This window comes from Plutella xylostella, chromosome 5, assembly GCF_932276165.1.
Source record: "Plutella xylostella chromosome 5, ilPluXylo3.1, whole genome shotgun sequence".
Lineage (NCBI taxonomy): Eukaryota > Metazoa > Arthropoda > Insecta > Lepidoptera > Plutellidae > Plutella > Plutella xylostella.
In genome coordinates, this window is record NC_063985.1 from 2741022 (window position 1) to 2759634 (window position 18613).

General features: G+C 41.6%; 1 protein-coding gene across 1 annotated transcript in view; it reads left to right on the forward strand.

Moving 5' to 3' along the window:
- LOC105392026 (kinesin-like protein KIF13B) overlaps positions 1–18613 on the forward strand; it is an 85029-nt gene that overhangs the window by 43464 nt on the left and 22952 nt on the right. The window contains exons 4-17 of the mRNA XM_048633201.1: positions 4735–4859; positions 6510–6659; positions 11519–11766; positions 12056–12203; positions 12533–12712; positions 13656–13755; positions 14567–14715; positions 15186–15423; positions 15776–15919; positions 16240–16350; positions 16650–16873; positions 17358–17525; positions 17876–18037; positions 18373–18489. Of these exons, the coding sequence (XP_048489158.1) occupies positions 4735–4859; positions 6510–6659; positions 11519–11766; positions 12056–12203; positions 12533–12712; positions 13656–13755; positions 14567–14715; positions 15186–15423; positions 15776–15919; positions 16240–16350; positions 16650–16873; positions 17358–17525; positions 17876–18037; positions 18373–18489 (2264 nt within the window). The remainder of the gene's footprint in view (positions 1–4734; positions 4860–6509; positions 6660–11518; positions 11767–12055; positions 12204–12532; positions 12713–13655; positions 13756–14566; positions 14716–15185; positions 15424–15775; positions 15920–16239; positions 16351–16649; positions 16874–17357; positions 17526–17875; positions 18038–18372; positions 18490–18613) is intronic.

The window sequence follows — 18613 nt, forward strand, 5'->3', positions numbered from 1 at the left end:
TTATAATATTAAGTTAGGATTAGGATGGGACAAACAAAACATTCACCGCTTATTACGAGAATATTAACACATTTCATTATAGCCACCCCAACAATTTCCACCTTTATGCCACCATAAATAAGGTCGTTCCTTGTCTTTTCTCTACATTACGGTATACCACAATGAGTGTGCCTAGGGCAAAACCTAGTTCCGGTGACCTGGAATCGACAATGGTATGCCGAGCCTCATCTTTCTACTGCTTATACTTATCTATAAATATACAATCATTATCTTTTCTTCTCTGATATAATGAAGCTTAACAAATAAATGAGGCTTACACTGGGTTGCAAGGAACTAAAGCTAATGTCAGCATTAATGCAATGCTGCCTTGCTTTGACAGTATACGGACAGAAAGAGACTGACATATACTTAATGATAACATTACCTTAATGTTGCTTTCTGCAACTCGGAATTAGCTACGCGTTTCCATAAAATGACCTTTTTAGGTCTATAAAATGACGACCCTTATCAGTGAATATATCGATCGGTGAGCCTCGCCTACATGCCATAGATATAATTTTTCTAGGCCAGCAGCCCTTATCTGCTAGGTACATGTTGACAATGACGCCGGTGACGCCGAGTGCTGCTGGCAGCCCGCCAGCCGCACATCGCCATATCTCACCGGCTCGCATTTACATTTTCACTTTGCTCCTTCATAGTCCGTTTTTTTATGTCGAGATTTTGAGATTATTCGTAGGGATTAGCTTATGGGTTTGTAAATTGACCTGCAGCCTATAGCTGTCCTCTTAACACGGTGTCTTTATGTTTTTTTTGTAATGGAATTTGAAAAGGCTACTCCCTACTCCCGTCTATCTGTTTTTGAGATGTATGGTGTAGCTATTCGCAATAACATTATGGCTTTCCCCGATTATAAGCTGTGGGGTGCGTCGCTCTGATGCAACATTAATTTTCTTACATCATGTTAACCTGACTCACTTGTCTTGCGACCAGGTTAAATGGATTAGATATTGTAACTGAAGCCGCACAAATTGAATGTGCGAGATTAGGTTGATGCACTGTTATGTAGGTACACAAAGTAAATAGGTTGCTGACTGATAAATAAATATTGCATACAAGTCGTTAAAAATGTGATACCAAGTTTCTTCGCTCTGCCCTTTCGGATACCCAAAAACACGCATTTTTGCCCACACATTTTGTCAATGTTATGTATAGTTTTCATTTAATACCTTTTGCCATAAATGTGTTATATAAAGTCATACTTAATATCCCCGTTTGCAGTGTCGCGGTGATGCCACCTGCCTCGCAGTGAAAACCAACAAACTTCAAACAGCGCAAAGAACATAGAATGTTGGTTGCCTTTGCCTTGCCGCGGATTTTGCAAAGAAAACTTACGCTCTAGTTAGCTCCAGGAAAAAGCATGCAAATCTCAGGCCTCATTATTTATCCCTTTGCAGTTCTGAAATCGCGCTTTAATATGCATGACTGCCAATTGGATTTACTTGGTTAAAGTTGGACCGGTCATGTAATTTTACTTCATTTTACCAAAGCTGCATATTTTGTACTTAGGGGCCGTCCATTAATCACGTGAGGCTCAAAGGGGGAGGGAGAGGGTACGGAAAACCTCACGAAACATCACGACGGGGGAGGGGGGGGTATCGTTAGACATCACGTGTATTAATTTTTTCTCAAAAACCGCTAGGTATTTCTGAACCAAAAATTTGAACGATTTTTAGTATGACCTTGATTGACTCGCCCGCCGTTGCTAAGCAACGACTCCCCGCGCGCCGCGAAAGACCGCCCTGAGTGGTTGCAATTTTCGTTATATTTTTTCTAGTCAAAAATATCCTTTACATAGACTTCCAAAAAATACACGTGATCCATGGGGAGGGAGGGGGGTTTAGTCCCAAACCAAAAAAAGAGAAAAACGACCTCACGTGATTAATGGACGGCCCCTTAATAGCACCAACATCATGGTAGTGCAATGCAATTTTGAGACGAGATTTTTCAGTCGTAGTCTTAAAACTAACAATTAATTATGATAACAAATTAGGGCATCGTTCTTAAACGGATGAACTGGTTTCAATTATAAAGGGTTAAATAACAAATAGTTATTCGAATCGCTCCATCCGCATCCCTCGCCGGACGGGTAGACACACAAATACACAGACACATTTTTTCGCTTGGGTTTAAAAAATATGTACCTTTCCAGTTGTAGGAATTAAATAATGTATTCAGTTGCTTAACTAGCTATTCGTTGTTTCATATATTGTGAATGAAGCTATGAATAATATGAATAAATATAAGCTGGGGTTTTATTAAATGAAAATATTTGATTCCGTTTGTTTACTCGCGAAATTGGATGTCACCGCTCTGAATTGAAAGCGTGGATTTTTCATTATTGTAAAGTTAAGTCTACATGTCTCTGGGTGTCATCATCATCGACTGCTGGCGTAGGCCTCTCGCACCGAGCGACAAAACGTTGTCCTAAGCCTTCCTCAGGCATCCACTTCGCGCTAGGTACATTATCAATAGCTAAAATATTTTCCTTTAAAAACCTTAGTATACTTACAAACCATACTATCGTAATCACGTTAGACGGCAGGTGCTTTTTGTCCCCGCCCTGTCGTGCCCTGTTAAAGTATCGTATAATTTAACCATAAATTCATGTACGGTTCCACCTTTTGTATGAAATATTGAATCTTTACATTCTAGACGTTCACGAGCGTGCCCATAATGTTCACTGTTCTGAGTATGCTGCATGGTACAGTCAGCTGCTGGGAAATGTGTGAATGTACTTTAGCCGTAACACAAACTTACAAATAAAAGTGAGGAAAAAATACGTATATGTTACTGAATACATCGGTTAATTAACAATCCCGACACCGTTACAGCAGCGTTACCTGAAAGCTGTGACGCAGTTTTCAGGCAGTCAATTTGTCGTAAACTATATACCTATACAAGTATTTTTATGCTATATTACGGATTATGGAGTCGTGGTGATAAGGGTTATGAGGGACAACCGATTTCAGAATTTCTAAATTCAGTGTCAGCTACGTAATATGAAGTAAATAAAAATAATAATTCCTTTGCTGGCTCGATCGCAAGTGAAGTTACAAGGCTCCACAACAATAACAGTTGTTGATTGTTTCACAAGTATTCGCGACAGCTCGAAACTTTGTAGAACTAGTTGGAATCCCAGTTTGATTGCATTGTCATCTTTGGCGTCGTGATTTCTATGAACACCTCTACCTTGTCTGAAGACGCCGCTGCCGCTCGCAATTAAGAAACTTGTTTGAATACGGCTTCTATGGTTACTGCCTTTGAAACAAATGAAACTTTGACTTGAAAACATCTTATTTGTTGTTATAACTTCATCGGTCGTCGTGTATATTTTCTGGAAATATGATCCTATCTTGTAGTCTTCTTCTTCTTCTTCTTTCGTGTCAGTGAAATGCGATTTTTTATATTTGTCCAGACCAAAAAGAAGCAACTTTGATAGCATTCTGGTTGGCCTGGAGTAAGTCTTCCCGTGTGCAGGTGGAAGGGCACAGGGGACAGGAGAGTAAATGCTCCATAGTCTGGGGGGCGGTACCACAGTCGCATAGGTTGATCTTGTAGTTACGTGTGTGGTATGGTAACACACAGTAGAAGCTTCGCTTCATGGCCCAGAGGTCCCGGGTTTGATTCTCGGGTGGGACCATCAATTTGTGTTTCTAAATTGTGGTTCTAAGTTTGGTTAGGACATAGAAAGCTGATCACCTGATGTCCGAAACAGTGTAATGTAACGATCCATGCTGTCGGATGGGCATGTAAAGCAGTCGGTCCTGCGCCTAGCTCTCTCCAGTCGTGTCGGTCAATCCGTCCCATTGGGCTATGAGAGTGATGGAACAGAGAGTGCTCCTGTGTACTGCGCACACACTTGAGCACTATAATCTACTCCTGCGTAGATGGCTGATCTCAATCGAGATTGGCCGCCGTGGTCGAAATTCGGCTAGGAGGACATTATGGTAACACACAATACAGCTGCTCTAGGATATGTCACCGTAGAGAAAGATTACCCAGTCAGAATCTAAACGTTCCTTTATCTCAGTTCGATTTACAGAGTAGGTAAATGCGATACATTTACATGCATACTGTGTTGGGCCCGGCAGGAATCCTTTGATCGTTTTCTGATGGCACAGTGTTTTTATTAGAAATTATATTATTCGGTGTTTCGATGTTTTTCTGAAAGAATCATATTGTATCATGTTATGACGTATTATTAAAATAAGGCTTATAACAACAATATGAGTTAGCAACAGTAAAATGGCTTAATAAAATATGCCAGCCACTTTATTACGTTACAGGAGATGACTCTTGGGAATTAATAATGTTTCAAAGTTGAAAGCCAAAATGGAGTTATGACGAAGAAGACAATTCATTTAAAACATCCATGTCCCGCTGGACGTCCCTTCTTATATTTTTCATGTCAGTGAAAATTTTATCTCTGTATTATGTTCGTGTAGGTCTTGTTCTTTAAATCGTAATATTCATGTATGTATTGGTCGGAAGCACATGTTTGTAACATCTTTTAATCCTAATAAGGCTATGCGTATATGACTCGCATATTGATTTTACCTTTGACACTTTAACTTGATGGTGAAAACCAATAGTATACGCTATGCCCCATTAAGGGTTAATATAGGTAAAACTCCCGTGTATTTTTTTCTAACCGTAACGTTTCGTTTGTCGCAGGATCCGGCAAGTCGTACACGATGATGGGCTCGCCCGGCGCCGAGGGCGGCATCATCCCGCGGCTCTGCAACACGCTGTTCGAGAGGATCGCCGTGCTGCAGTCACCGCCGGCTCTCACCTACAAGGTAATGTGGACAAGGGGGTTGTTTTAAGTAGCTTGACCGAAAATTGCGCCACAATATTTGCAATAGCAGCCCGATAGCTCGATTGAAATGACATTGTGATTGTCCAAGCCATATCGCATTTATTCACGTATCAGGGATGAAAAAAAACAAGCGGTCATACAGCGCAGGTACATAATAATTTCCTAACAGTTTCTTGGAAAATAATTTATCATAATTTTCGTAAGAAGCTGAACATCAGTTTACTAGCATCCTATTCATCAATCAATGAGTAACTTTGCTTGTAGTGAGTTTGTTTGTACTGTATCTGTTACAGAAGTAAGTCGGTAATATATTGCTTTCACGCTATTGACGTATTCCGTATCTAGTTTGATAGTTGTTTTACATTCGCCAACTGTCCTTTAAAAGTTATACGAGAAAGTTTATTGTTCCATTGGAGTATTATTCCGACGAAGTTGTTTGTTTTTTTTTTATCGCCGTCGATTCCAATTCAAGGGTTATTAAGTTCCGCCGCAGGGAATAGAGAAATACCGATGCGATGAACATTGTTTACATTATTTTTGTTCGTCCAACTTTGGGATGTTAAAACGCGGTTGGGGAAATTCCGAACATCCAATTTTGTAATCCCGGGTGTGTAAAGGGTTTTGAAAATATGGTTTTTGCATTTGTAATTTAGGTATGGGTATGTTGTTGCGGGTGAAATATTAGCCTGAAATTGAATAGCGTAGAATCTGTTTTGTTAAACATATTTATGGGCGAACGCGTGTCACAGGATCAAAAGAAATGTAAGTCTACCTTAACATAGTTATACGTACACATCGGACTGAATGTCATCGAGTTATTGGACCTGAGATACCATACTGCGTTATTTGTAAAGGATATATCATGTGACGGTCGTTCTTCCTCCACGAATCCCTTTACTGTCCATTTTCATTTGTTTCCCATTGAACCAATTCAGTCTCTCCAGCGTCCGGCCTCAACAAATGGCAGTACAACCGCCTTGACCCAACAGTGTAAAGTTGGGTTTATCTTACGAGGGCCGAGTCCGAGAAGAAATGGGTCAGCGACTTGTGAGCCGCAAATACGATCTTAATGAGCACGGTAAACGACTTAGGCTCTCGGAGGAAATGCCCCGACCTTTATTGAATAGGAAGTAACTGTAGTTTTTGTGTGCTGTTTGAGTTACGCCATAACTTAAACGTAGATTTTGGTAAAATGGAAGACGTTAATGACGTCTTAGCGACTACCTTTCTGTGACGAAAGGTCCACACAACACGATTGCCATCGGCTTCCATTTTGGATGGACTGATTTGATATTTAATATGCTATTTCATCATAGGTATATACAGTTTTTCACACCGATTTCCCCTACAATGAAATCAAACCTTCGCACTGCTACCTTTTTACAGCTGGCATACAACACTTGTGTGAAACCTAAACTATTAATATCTATGTACTGTATAAAAAGACCCCAATAATTCCGGTTACACTTTTGATTTGGCAAAGATGCGCATTAAAAGCATGCGTATCACAGTCGCTTACATGCTGAATGCTGATGTTCAGTTGTCACCTGATACTGCTCAACCCTCTCTTACTGCGGTTGTTATTTTAACTTTATGGTCTGTATACTTATTCCATTCAATTCCCTCGCAGGTGGAAGTATCCTACATGGAGATCTACAACGAGCGCGTGCACGACCTGCTGGACCCGGAGACGACGCGGCGCTCGCTGCGCGTGCGCGAGCACGCCGTGCTCGGCCCCTACGTGGACGGCCTGTCGCAGTTGGCTGTCACCTCGTTTCAGGTAAATGTTGTTGTTGTTGTTGCAGTCCTATGGCACCCCAGATGTGCAGAGGGTCTCCACTAACGTCCGCATAACTTCAGCTGTACTTCCGGCCTCGCTCGAGCTATGTCCAGCGGCTCGCAGCTCGTCGTCACCTCGTTCCAGGTACATCTACTGCTGCACAGGTGCAGTGTCGTACATGGAGGTCTACAACGAGCGCGTGCACGACCTGCTGGACCCGGAGACGACGCGGCGCTCGCTGCGCGTGCGCGAGCACGCCGTGCTCGACCCCTACGTGGACGGACTGTCGCAGTTGGCTGTCACCTCGTTCCAGGTACATAATACATAAACTATTTTACACTATATACCGAAAATACTATGCTATATTCTAATAATTTGATGTGAATGCACCCGAATCGTATGATTGCTAAAAGTACACTGATTTGTGCCCCGCGTGTAAGTTGGCAAATCTACGCCACAGTGATGCCGACGGTGACACACAGTTGTCCGAACAACCGTGGATGTTTTGGGGTAAAAAGTATCCGATAGTACATGAGGGATTACTTATTGTTTGTTGGTAAAGATTAAAGATTATGTAATGTTACATACTTAAATACTTACTTATTCCCAATCTCCGCTCCACATACTTAAATAAATGAGCTAATATTAAATAATTATTAGTACCTCTATTTTCACTTGTTATTCGAATATATATTTTTGAACTTATAAAATTTTTGCTAACTAAGCACGTCGTGATTTTAGAGCCGAATAGTCCTTACGGAAAGGTTCCCTAGTCGCTCCCTCGCGGCCCCTCAGTCTTCGAACTTGGGACACTTACTCCGTTTTCACGACATTTACTTGAGGAAGTCCCGTAAAAGAAATAAAACTTTGACCCGAATAGGATTACGGAACCCACCATCGACCTTCAAGGCTTTCATTGGCCGTTAAATCCATAATTAATAATAGGTAGCTACGCACATATATTCGATAATAATCGTCTAGAGGTCAATGAGTTTCAGTCTATTATAGAATAATGGTATAACCAAATTTTCCGGTGTTTCGATCCACAAAGTATTTTCCCAGTCACGTTATACAATTTGGCTAAGTGCTTGTTACTCTCAGTCTAGATTTAATTAAGAGTTTTAATTGCTCCGACTGTAGCCCTGTTTAATTGCAATCCTATGTCAAACGTTCGCTACTTTGTTTGACCTTAATTTTGATAAACGAGCATTTTTGGAATAATGGAAGTTTGTTATCTCTGAAAGTAACTTCGTGGAAACACTGAAAGTTGTTAGAAAATATACGATGGTCTTAATCGTGTTATAGCGGTGGCGGCGGAGTAAACACACTTCTACGAATTTCTAACGAAATTTCAGTCGAGTTGGAGCCGTTTATCAGTGGTTATTGAATTTCAATAGTCGATGAAATAGATTGGTATATGGAACTATCCCACAGCGCGGCAGCAATATAGACATAATGTCTGTTTGTCCACAGTACACACGCTGATTGCCGTCACTAACCGTATTTGGTAGTGCGTCCACTCTGACATTAGATAAGGTTTCACTTAGATTAACAATATACGAAGAAGATGGAGTGTCAGTGCAAAAGAAACGTCTCGACAAACAGGACCCCACTTCTACCACTGAGATTTTATTTTGAATTGGCCCGGTTAGTAGATTTATGACCTTTTATTGGTACAATGATTGTTATTAGTTTTAACTTAAAACGGTTTGACAGTAAACAAAATGCGGATTTTGTTTTTGTATGTGACACTCCATCTTGTTCGAATATTTTTTTATCTAAGCGGTTTCAGTAAGATCGATTCGCTGTACTCATAAATAGTACCAACTTCAACCCTAAATGTATTTACGTATTTTTATTACGGACTCCCACCGAAACGAATAGATCGTTGAAAGCCGTAAGAAGCTTAATAAAACATGAAGAATAGCCATTGTTTCAGATATAAACTCTGCTCGTTTCATCGACTCCGGTGTCCAAGTGGCTCATTAATAAAGTACAGATTAATCTCCTTTTCTATTAAAATCTTAGGAAACTTCGCCCCAATGGAAGTTGAGTGTAGTTGCCGGCAAAAGAAGGGGTACGAAGTTTTGTTAGCACAGCCGCTGCCGCTGGCCGCAAACTTAGATGAATATTGTACCTGGCGAGTTGGAGCCTTTTGAGGAGGGTTAATTAAAAATGGAATAGTTTTTAAACCGATCCCTGAACGATTCCGTGCTCTTGTTTTCTTTTCCATTGGTCGATCCGTGATTGGAACGTCCTGAAATAGGGCGTAATCTTATTTTTAAAAGTTGTTTTAATAAAAAAAGATTATTAAGTTGATTAATTTCTAATTTTTAATTTTATAACATGTATTTTAATGTCTCATACCATGCATACTAACTAAAGGTGTTATTATTATTATCAGCAAATAATTTCTGTTAAGGTAAATGATACCTATCTGTACAATAGCTAAATATTCCATTAGATATTCGCTGTAGTAGCTAATCTCAAATTCTGTGAAATTGAAATTTATCATTCAGATCGCGGCTGAACTTTCAGCAGCCCTATTTTGAATATTCCGACTCATGATTCCTGTGAAACAGTTTTAATTGAAAATAGAAACAACAGAATTAAATACTTACAACAAATAGGCAATCAGCACGTATAATAATTTATATAAAAATTGTTCTGACCCGTACAACATAAAAGCAATGTTTAGTAATATTTTCCAAACTCCAGTATTTCACGTCGCGTCATGTATTCGAGTAACTCAGGGTTGATAGATTAGGCCGCTTGACCCATTGACGGGTAATCCATCTACTAACAATCTAATCATTGCGTGTTTCTTACATAAACCTCGGAAGATCGATGTTTGTACAATATTACTGCTTCGTAGATATGATGAGTTTTCAAAGCCTAAAAAGCTCTTCCACTTCCTACTTTTCTCTCAACCATTTGACGGGTTTCTATCAGCGTCCCCGATCTTGAGTGCTTAAATTTTTATCAAGAGCACTCTTGTGCGAATTATCAAATAAAAATCTGTGGCACAAAGTCTGTCGGCTCGTTTGACAAGGATCGTCGTGGTGGCTCGTTTGCCCGTCGACGGCAGAGGCGCTACTCTTGACTGACGAAATACGAAGTGTCGTAAAGTTGACATGCAATCGGTGCGTTTAACGCATCGTGATAGAGTGGTGGTTTGCGCAGCACCGCTCTGAATTTTCGTATTTCGTAAATCTGGAGGGACCCTCCTGGACCCTTCTTATTTTACGTAGCGGTTCGTTCGGAGGGTTCGGTTCAGGTCAGATCTGCCCTTGAACTTGTTGGGGTGACTGAAATGGACAGCGCGCCTGAAACCGACACGGTATTTCGGTACCGGCTCGCTTTCGCTACAGATTTAGATTTAATGGACCGGCGGAAACTTGATTTTGGTATTCGTATTCCACTCGCGTTTCCGAGTTTCATTCATGTCTGCAATACCTATAATATGCGCACTACATACTACCATTATCAACGGCGTGGTTAGCTTAGAGGTGAATCAAAAGTAAGCCACCCATTTTTCATCGCGTGTTATCGGATCAATAGTTGTCACGATTCAATGAAAATATCCATTAGCGTTATTCCCGATTCGGGTCAGTCACAGCTTAAAAAATATGAATGCTGAAATTATATATCTAAAAGGATAAAAAGCTCATTGCGAAATGAATGACGGGGCTTATATTCAAATTGATTTACCCACGGCTCTGTGTATCGCGCCCGAATTGCCAGAGAAAATGAAATATTTCATACAGGCTGAATAAATCTTTGCATTAGTATTCATTTGAGAGAATCATTGAAAATGTAGCAGAAGGCGCTATGAAACCTCAACTTTCCGAGTGAAGTACAGCGAGCCGCTTTCTGAGGGAGCCAATCCGAGTTTTAAGTCGTGCCATAAAATTTCACGTCTTTCCTAATAGCTAATCTCGAAGACTGTTAAACCTCGATAGCCTTACTCCATACCAAGTGGAAATGCTACAGTCTCTTCGGAACCTAATCTTGGATACAAACTCGAACTGAAATTATCCAACAAAGCCGTGTTAATCTGCCGCTTCAATTAATTGTTTTGTTTATGAATGGTTTTAATTTAATTTTCGCTTTGCAAAGCTTCTCAATTTCGGGACGTTTAAGTTGAGGTTTCAAGTTTGTTTGCGGCTGCCTTCCTTGGGTTTGCTCAGCTATTTCTGGAGGGCCTACGCGCGTGGGCTCTTGAAAGTTGCAAAGCGCCCGTTGACAAGTTAAACTAGTTCTAATTCGCGCTTAGATTAATAGCTTCGTCTGGCGGCTTAATGGAGGAGGCTGCTATATGTTTAGCAATAATTATGTTTGGAAAATAGAAGACATGATATAGGTTAAATTGTTTTGAATAGATTCTATGTTGCCACTAAAATCTACGGTTGGATAAAGCAAAATACATAATTAGAATTAAAAGCCACTCATAAAGAGCTCAGGACAGATGGCTCGTGTTTCTTTCTGTAATTAGTTTTATTCCGGTCCTTTTCGCTGGGTCTTTTAATTACCGTTTTTCTTCAATTTACATTGCACGCATTTCTTTTAAAGGGTAACGTACCCTCATAATAAAATAATGAGGCTTGTAGACACATTTTTTATACTATCTTTAAATATGTGTACATAAACAATAAAATATATTAAACCAGAACACACGTCTAGGAAAGAGATACATTTTCTTACTACAAATTCATTTTTATGCCTAGTAGAGGCATAAAAATGATTCATATGGAGCAAAAGAACTAACAAATACACGAATCTTGGTAACCAGCTGCGGAATTCTAATAAACATGTCACCAATCCACAATTCTTAACTAAACCTTACCTCCCACCAACAGGACATCGACAACCTGATGACTGAAGGCAACAAATCCCGGACAGTCGCGGCCACGAACATGAACAGCGAATCCTCGCGGTCCCATGCTGTCTTCAGCGTGGTGCTGACGCAGACCCTCTGTGACACAGCTACTGGAGTCACCGGGGAGAAGGTCGCGAGACTGTCGCTGGTGGATTTAGCTGGGTCAGAGCGGGCGGTGAAGACGGGTGCGGTAGGCGACCGGCTGAAGGAAGGATCTAATATTAACAAGTGAGTGTGTCTGTAAGAGAGTAAAGAGGAATTGGATTTATATGTTGGCTAAGCGATTGGAGTTCTGTTTATTCTTGGATAGCACAGTTGAATAAATAACAATGCCCTTCTGCTGAAAATCTTTATAGTTTCTACAATGCTATCGAATATTAATTTCTCAACTGACAAGGTTATACATAATATATTTAGAAGATGGCTGTCCACTGTCCAGCATATACTATAGATCGCCCCCGTGACATATTATATTTCTTGCAATACGTTCTTCTCACCCTCTCATCCCTCTCCCCAGATCGCTAACAACACTTGGGCTGGTGATATCGAAGCTGGCGGACCAGTCGTCCTCGCGTCCCAACAAGGACAAGTTTGTGCCGTATCGAGACTCCGTGCTGACGTGGCTGCTGAAGGACAACCTCGGAGGGAATAGCAAGACTGTTATGGTGAGTTTGTTGTGTCACTAGTGTGAGTCAGGCGCTCCATCAGCTCCATGGCTACTCTGTGCTAATTTCACCATGGTGACGAACAGACACCAGAAGAGGATGTGATGAACAGACACCAGAAGAAGATCATCATGAGTCAATTATTGTCCGCTGTCGTTCTTATTCAACCACTACTTAACTGTTTTAGGTTATTGGTCCCCTCGCTAAGTCTCCCAGTTGATCGTCTCCTCTAGTCAAATATGCCTGCCCTTAAGCCTTTTACCATCTTCAGAGACTGCACAAAACATGATCAGTTACAATATAATAATAAATTCATCTCTATACCCCAGGTGGCGACAGTATCCCCAGCAGCCGACAACTATGAGGAAACCCTCTCCACACTGCGCTACGCGGACCGAGCCAAGCGCATCGTGAACCACGCCGTGGTGAACGAGGACCCCAACGCCAGGATCATACGCGAGCTGCGCCAGGAGGTGGAGGCGCTCAAGGAGATGCTGAAGCACGCCACGGTAATTCTAGCTAATGTACACGCGTACGGCAACGGCCGCCGCGCTTGCCAATATTGGATAGTTTGCCGCGCGCAGAGTTCACGAGGAGTTCTAGTGTTTATCGCCGACACGCTATATTTTTTTATTTATTTATGAAGCATCGAAAATTATTATACAAAAAAACCAAAAAATCACACACACGCACTCACGCCTTGTACTAATGTACTCCCGCGGGGTAGGCGGTGCATTGCTGCACCCACTTTTCGCCAGAGTGTTATGTTAGTCCCAATGTAATAGGGGGCGGGCCTATTGCCATTTTACGGGCACATCCAAGACACGAGAACAAATATCTGTGTTTAAACAAATATCTGCCCCAGCCGGGAATCGAACCCGGGACCATCGGCTCAGTAGTCAGGGTCACTAACCACTACGCCATTCGCCAACAAACCTGATGAAAAAGATAAAGGCATTGAGGTTTTTATGGTTCGACTGATACCTGCTGTGGATGAGTATGTAGTAGAGTTTTAGCAAAATCAATTAATTACGTCCAGTTCAGTAACATAGAAAGTCTGAACAAAATAACAAATGGCATAATTTTGCAATTATGTACCTTAACCTTACTCGGATCGATATTTTCCTACATAACATAGTAGGCTATCAATGATTAACTTTCAGGGTTCCGTATTAATTGAAATTTTAATTTCCAGTGTTCCGTACTAAATTAAACTTTAAAGTTTTTTATTTTTACTAGTTTTACTGTACCTCCTGTAAGTTTGCTGGTAAAACATGCTTTTAGCATTAAGCCCACTTTTTGTACACTTAAATCTTATATTTGTGCAATAAAGAGTTAAATAAATAAACTTTCAGGGCTCCATATTTACTGAAAGTTTAACTATGTTGGTTCTATATAAAATGTCTGATGATGCTATCTGGGTTCCGTATCAAACATCTGCTAATGTTCCAGGGTTCCCCGGTGGGCGAGGACGTGCACGAGCAGCTGGCGCAGAGCGAGCACCTCATGAAGGAGATGTCCAGGACTTGGGAGGAGAAGCTTGTCGAAACTGGTAAGTAACTGAGTTAATAAATAAATAAATAAATAATAAATAATCTATCGTCAATATCTATCAAGCCGTTTAGGCTACAGGAGGGAACAAAGAAACAGACATACATACATACATACATACAAACATACAAACATACAATCGAAAAACATTACCCTCCTCCTTCGGCAGTCGGGTAAAAAGATTATTCATAGTTCTTTTGATGGTTCTAGTATTTTTAGTACTTAGATGTATTTTTTTACTTATTTCCAATACTTAGTTCTCTTATTCAGAATGATGACCTGGGTTACCTCCTTTCGGCTTACTATACCAGTTTTACAATTTACAACATTTGTAAGGGAAAGTGCGGACAAAATAATGAGAATACAAATAGGTTATTGATGAGTATTCAGTAGATGTTGTGAGGCTAATGTTACCTGCGCATAAAGACATTGAATGATTGATGTGAATAAGGTGATTACTCGTACAAGATGTTTTATTCATGCCTAAACGTAGATCGTATTTTCGTATTAAAACATTATTTAGATGACTAAATATTGAGAATTTAAATAATTTTACATGTAACACTAGATCTTGATATTGAAATGTTTCCCGATGGGAAATGCGATATAAAAGTAAAATTATGCGTTTTGCTACAATGTCAGCTTCCTACATTTAAAATATGCTCAAATATGTTTCATTGGGTTTTTTCCATGAAAGGGTAACTTAATGTTAAACTTTCATCTTTATAATATTAGACTACAGCGTTATGTGATATCCTATAATATCTAAATCAAGCTAGCCTAGCTATTTTACTCAACATATAATTTTCCAGGTCGCATAAAAAGCGAGCGTCACCAAGCGCTAGAGAAGATGGGCATCAGCGTGCAGGCGAGCGGGATCAAGGTGGAGAAGAACAAGTACTACCTCGTCAACCTCAACGCCGACCCGTCGTTGAATGAGCTGCTTGTGTACTATCTGAAGGTATGGGTTTACCTCTTGAACTAGGGAATTTGAAGTGGTATTGGGCTGGTCATGATTAACCTATGATCGGTATGCGCCATGCGAACAGGCAAGCATGGCAAGGGACGCTTTCCGGCCCGTTGGATCGCCGTTCTTGAAGAGGTAGCTTTTTGTGGGTGGATGAGGGAAGTAGAGGAAAGGGTTACTTACGGCCTGGGCCTGATGCATCATCAGAAGCTAATAAACATTCACTCCTGTCTGGAAATGAATTTTTCTATGTGCCGGATCCTTTGTTCGCTATTATATTTTTATGTATTAGTTACATATTCTATGAAACCATATCAATGAATCATTATAATATTAGTGAGTAACGTATTTACCTAAAGTGACTAATGTAGTGCCGATTCTCAAATTATAAACTTCTTTATCTTATCACTAACCTACCACATCTATCTTCCAACACCAACATAACTCAACCCATCCCTCCCCAGGACCGCACACTAGTAGGCGCGGACTCCTCAGCGGACATCCAACTCTCAGGCCTGGGCATCCAACCGGAACACTGCATCATCGACGTGGAATCGGGCGGCCTGCAGTTGGAGCCGCTGAGAGGAGCCAGATGCTTTGTGAATGGAGCCCCCGTGGTGAATAGGCTGTTATTGGGACACGGGGATAGGATACTGTGGGGGAACCATCACTTCTTCAGGGTTAACTGTCCGAAGAGCAGCGGTGAGTTTTTGAAAATAATACTTTGACGTTAGTATATACATTCGAGAACAATGAAAAAGTACCACCTGCCATTGCCGTTAGTGTATTAATGCATTCGCTGACATTTTTGCCATTTGGAATCTCAGCTTCCTATAGAAATTACGTCATGATTGCTCACCAATTAAGTTGTCTACCGGAGACCTAGCTTCTACTTAGCAGTAGAACTCGCCAAACAAGTCAAATCATTTTATATTTTAGCGACCTCTCGGTAACATTTACCAGCTTTGACCCCTATAATGAGGTTCGCTGAGGTAAAATATAAACACTTTCAATACTTCGAATCATAAACTAAACCATGTAATACATATTCCAGCGGGAGCATCAGAGCCGCAGACGCCGGCCCAGCCCATAGACTACAACTTCGCTCGCGACGAGATCATGCTGAACGAGCTCAGCAACGACCCCATACAGACCGCCATCTACCGGCTCGAGAAGCAGCACGAGGAAGACAAACAAGGTCAGTACATCTTACTGAAATTGCTGCCGGTAGGTTAAAGCGACCAATAACGACGGAGCGGCATAGCCAATGGCGTCGTGCAGTTTTGACACATTCCACCCTTTGTCACCCCGCACTTCCAAGTGCTCCTCATCATCATCACCAGCCATCGTCCACCGGTTTACAGTGTCCACCTGACAGATTTCAGTTTTGGTCATTGGTATTAGAGCTGACTGTAATGAGAGGTTTACCGCTTCAGTTACCTTATCAAGTAAGTTAGCGTAAGTTTAACCATATAAGTATAATGCCAATCTACAATTTTTTTTTTAATTTGTTTACAGTGGCACTGGAGAAGCAGCGTCAAGAATACGAGAGACAGTTCCAGCAGCTCAGAAACATCCTGTCGCCGTCCACTCCGTATCCACCTTACTCTTACGATCCACTCAAATTAGGTGAGTTTATGAGTACATTGCATAGCTCGTTTCTTACTAGTAGTAAGTGCTCCAGTTTTGTGTACGGCCCTAGGTGATGAGGATGTTAAAATGCAGCATATAATAGTATTTGGACGTTAAACGCTAGTCAAGTATGTCAAAGGCTAGTTTTAAATGGCGGCCATTAAACAGCAAATAATCCCAATTTCTTTAAGTAATTGACGATTTTACAAACGGTGGTCTTATCGTTTAAATGTACGGCAATCTCCCCCAACTATCTTCCTCTATCGGCATATTTCAATCTCCCACTGCTATTCCAGGTAAAATGACAGCCTGCACGCCGACAACAGCGGCCCGCGTCGAGCGCTGGGCGGCCGAACGCGACGACACATTCAAGCGCTCGCTCGGCCGACTCAAGGCGGACATACTGCGGGCGAACGCTTTAGTACAGGAGGCCAACTTCCTGGCTGAAGAGATGCGGAGGAACACACGGTTTAGTGTCACGCTGCAGATCCCGCCGCAAAACTTGAGCCCTAATCGGAAGGTGAGTGAAGTGTACGACACGTTCAAGCGCTCGCTCGGCCGACTCAAGGCGGACATATTGAGGGCCAACGCTTTAGTACCGGAGGCCAACTTCCTGGCCGAGGAGATGCGGAGGAACACGAGGTGTCACGCTGCAGATCCCGCCGCAGAACTTGAGCCCTAATCGGAAGGTGAGTGAAGTATAATGTTAGGTTTTATATTGTGTATTGAATGCTGTCGAAAATAACACCCTGATTTGACAATAATGTAGCATAGCCTCCTTCGAGGAATCAACAGCAGTCATAATTACGATTATCAGCATTGATCTAACCAACTATCCTATTTGCCTTGGTTAGGTCGACGGACCAGCAGACAGCTTATTAGAGATGGAACAGCGACCATTGTTTAACTTGATCAGCATTGTTTATTGGTTAGGTACTTTAAGAACTCTTTCCCATCATTGTCCGTTGCCAAGCTTATTTCTAAACATCCTTATCACTCCACAGCGAGGCGCATTCGTCTCCGAACCGGCCATAATGGTGAAGCGTCCCGCGCGGCCGGCGCAGGTGTGGTCCATGGAGAAGCTGGACAACAAGCTGGTGGACATGCGCGAGCTGTACGACGAGTGGCGCCGCCGCCAGCAGCGCGCCGAGGACCAGCCCGTCGTCGACGAGGTGGGTGTAGTGCCTGTGTGCTTGTGAAAACCGCGTCGGAATCGGTTCAGCTAAATGAAAGATAATAGCAAACAAACCTATATGTTTCTAAAAACCGCGTCAAAATCAGCTTAGCGAAACGCCAGATAATCGCCCGGTAACAAATATGATGGTTAAAAATGGCGGCTTTCTGCGCCTGCGCATTCGATTGGCATAGTGCACTGCCGCTGTTCGGATGATATCTCTCAGAGAGATCCGAAATTCAAGATTAGCATAAATTTAGACATCTTTATGTTTTATAGCAGATTTCCGCAAAGGATCTCAAGTATCTGTACTTTATTAATCTTTACCCCTATTTTCCCTTCCCCCAGGACCCGCCAGCCAAAGCGCACGACCCGTTCTACGAGTCGCAGGAGAACCACAACCTGATTGGAGTCGCGAACATATTCCTGGAAGCGTTGTTCCATGACGTCACGCTCGACTACCACACGCCTATTATCAGCCAGCAGGGGGAAGTGGCTGGGCGGCTGCAGGTAAAGAGATTTGTGATTAAATCATAGTCAATATAAAACCAGTTCTTAGTTTGTCATCAAAGGCGATAGCAATGTTGGACCGTTAAAAATGTTCCGGAAGAGATAATCACGCGCACAGAAAAGAACAACATAGGATGGGCAATAAATAATGTGATGCGGAATTTGGAAATTGTGGTCTATCTAATGAAACCTATATCTTGTTATAGGACGTTAAAAAGGTGGAAGTGTAAAACTTTAGGGGTTAAGATCCGAATCAACGTTTTAACTAGCCACAAATATTATAGTTATGCTCATAAAACAAATCATGATCTATTATAATTATATTTCTATTCTAGGTGGAAATAAGTCGCGTTGGCGGCCAGTTTCCTCAAGACCGTATATGTGAAGCTGCCTCGGACAGTTCGGGAGACATGAGAGACGAAGACGAAGGCAGTGACAACTCTTCACAACAAGTAAGTATTGCTGTCAAACTGTTTACTCGTAAGCCTACAGAGTGTCTGGTTGTTATGAATTCGTAAGCATTTTATGCTCGTCATAATTATGTATTCGATCGATCCCTCGATATGTCACGGATCA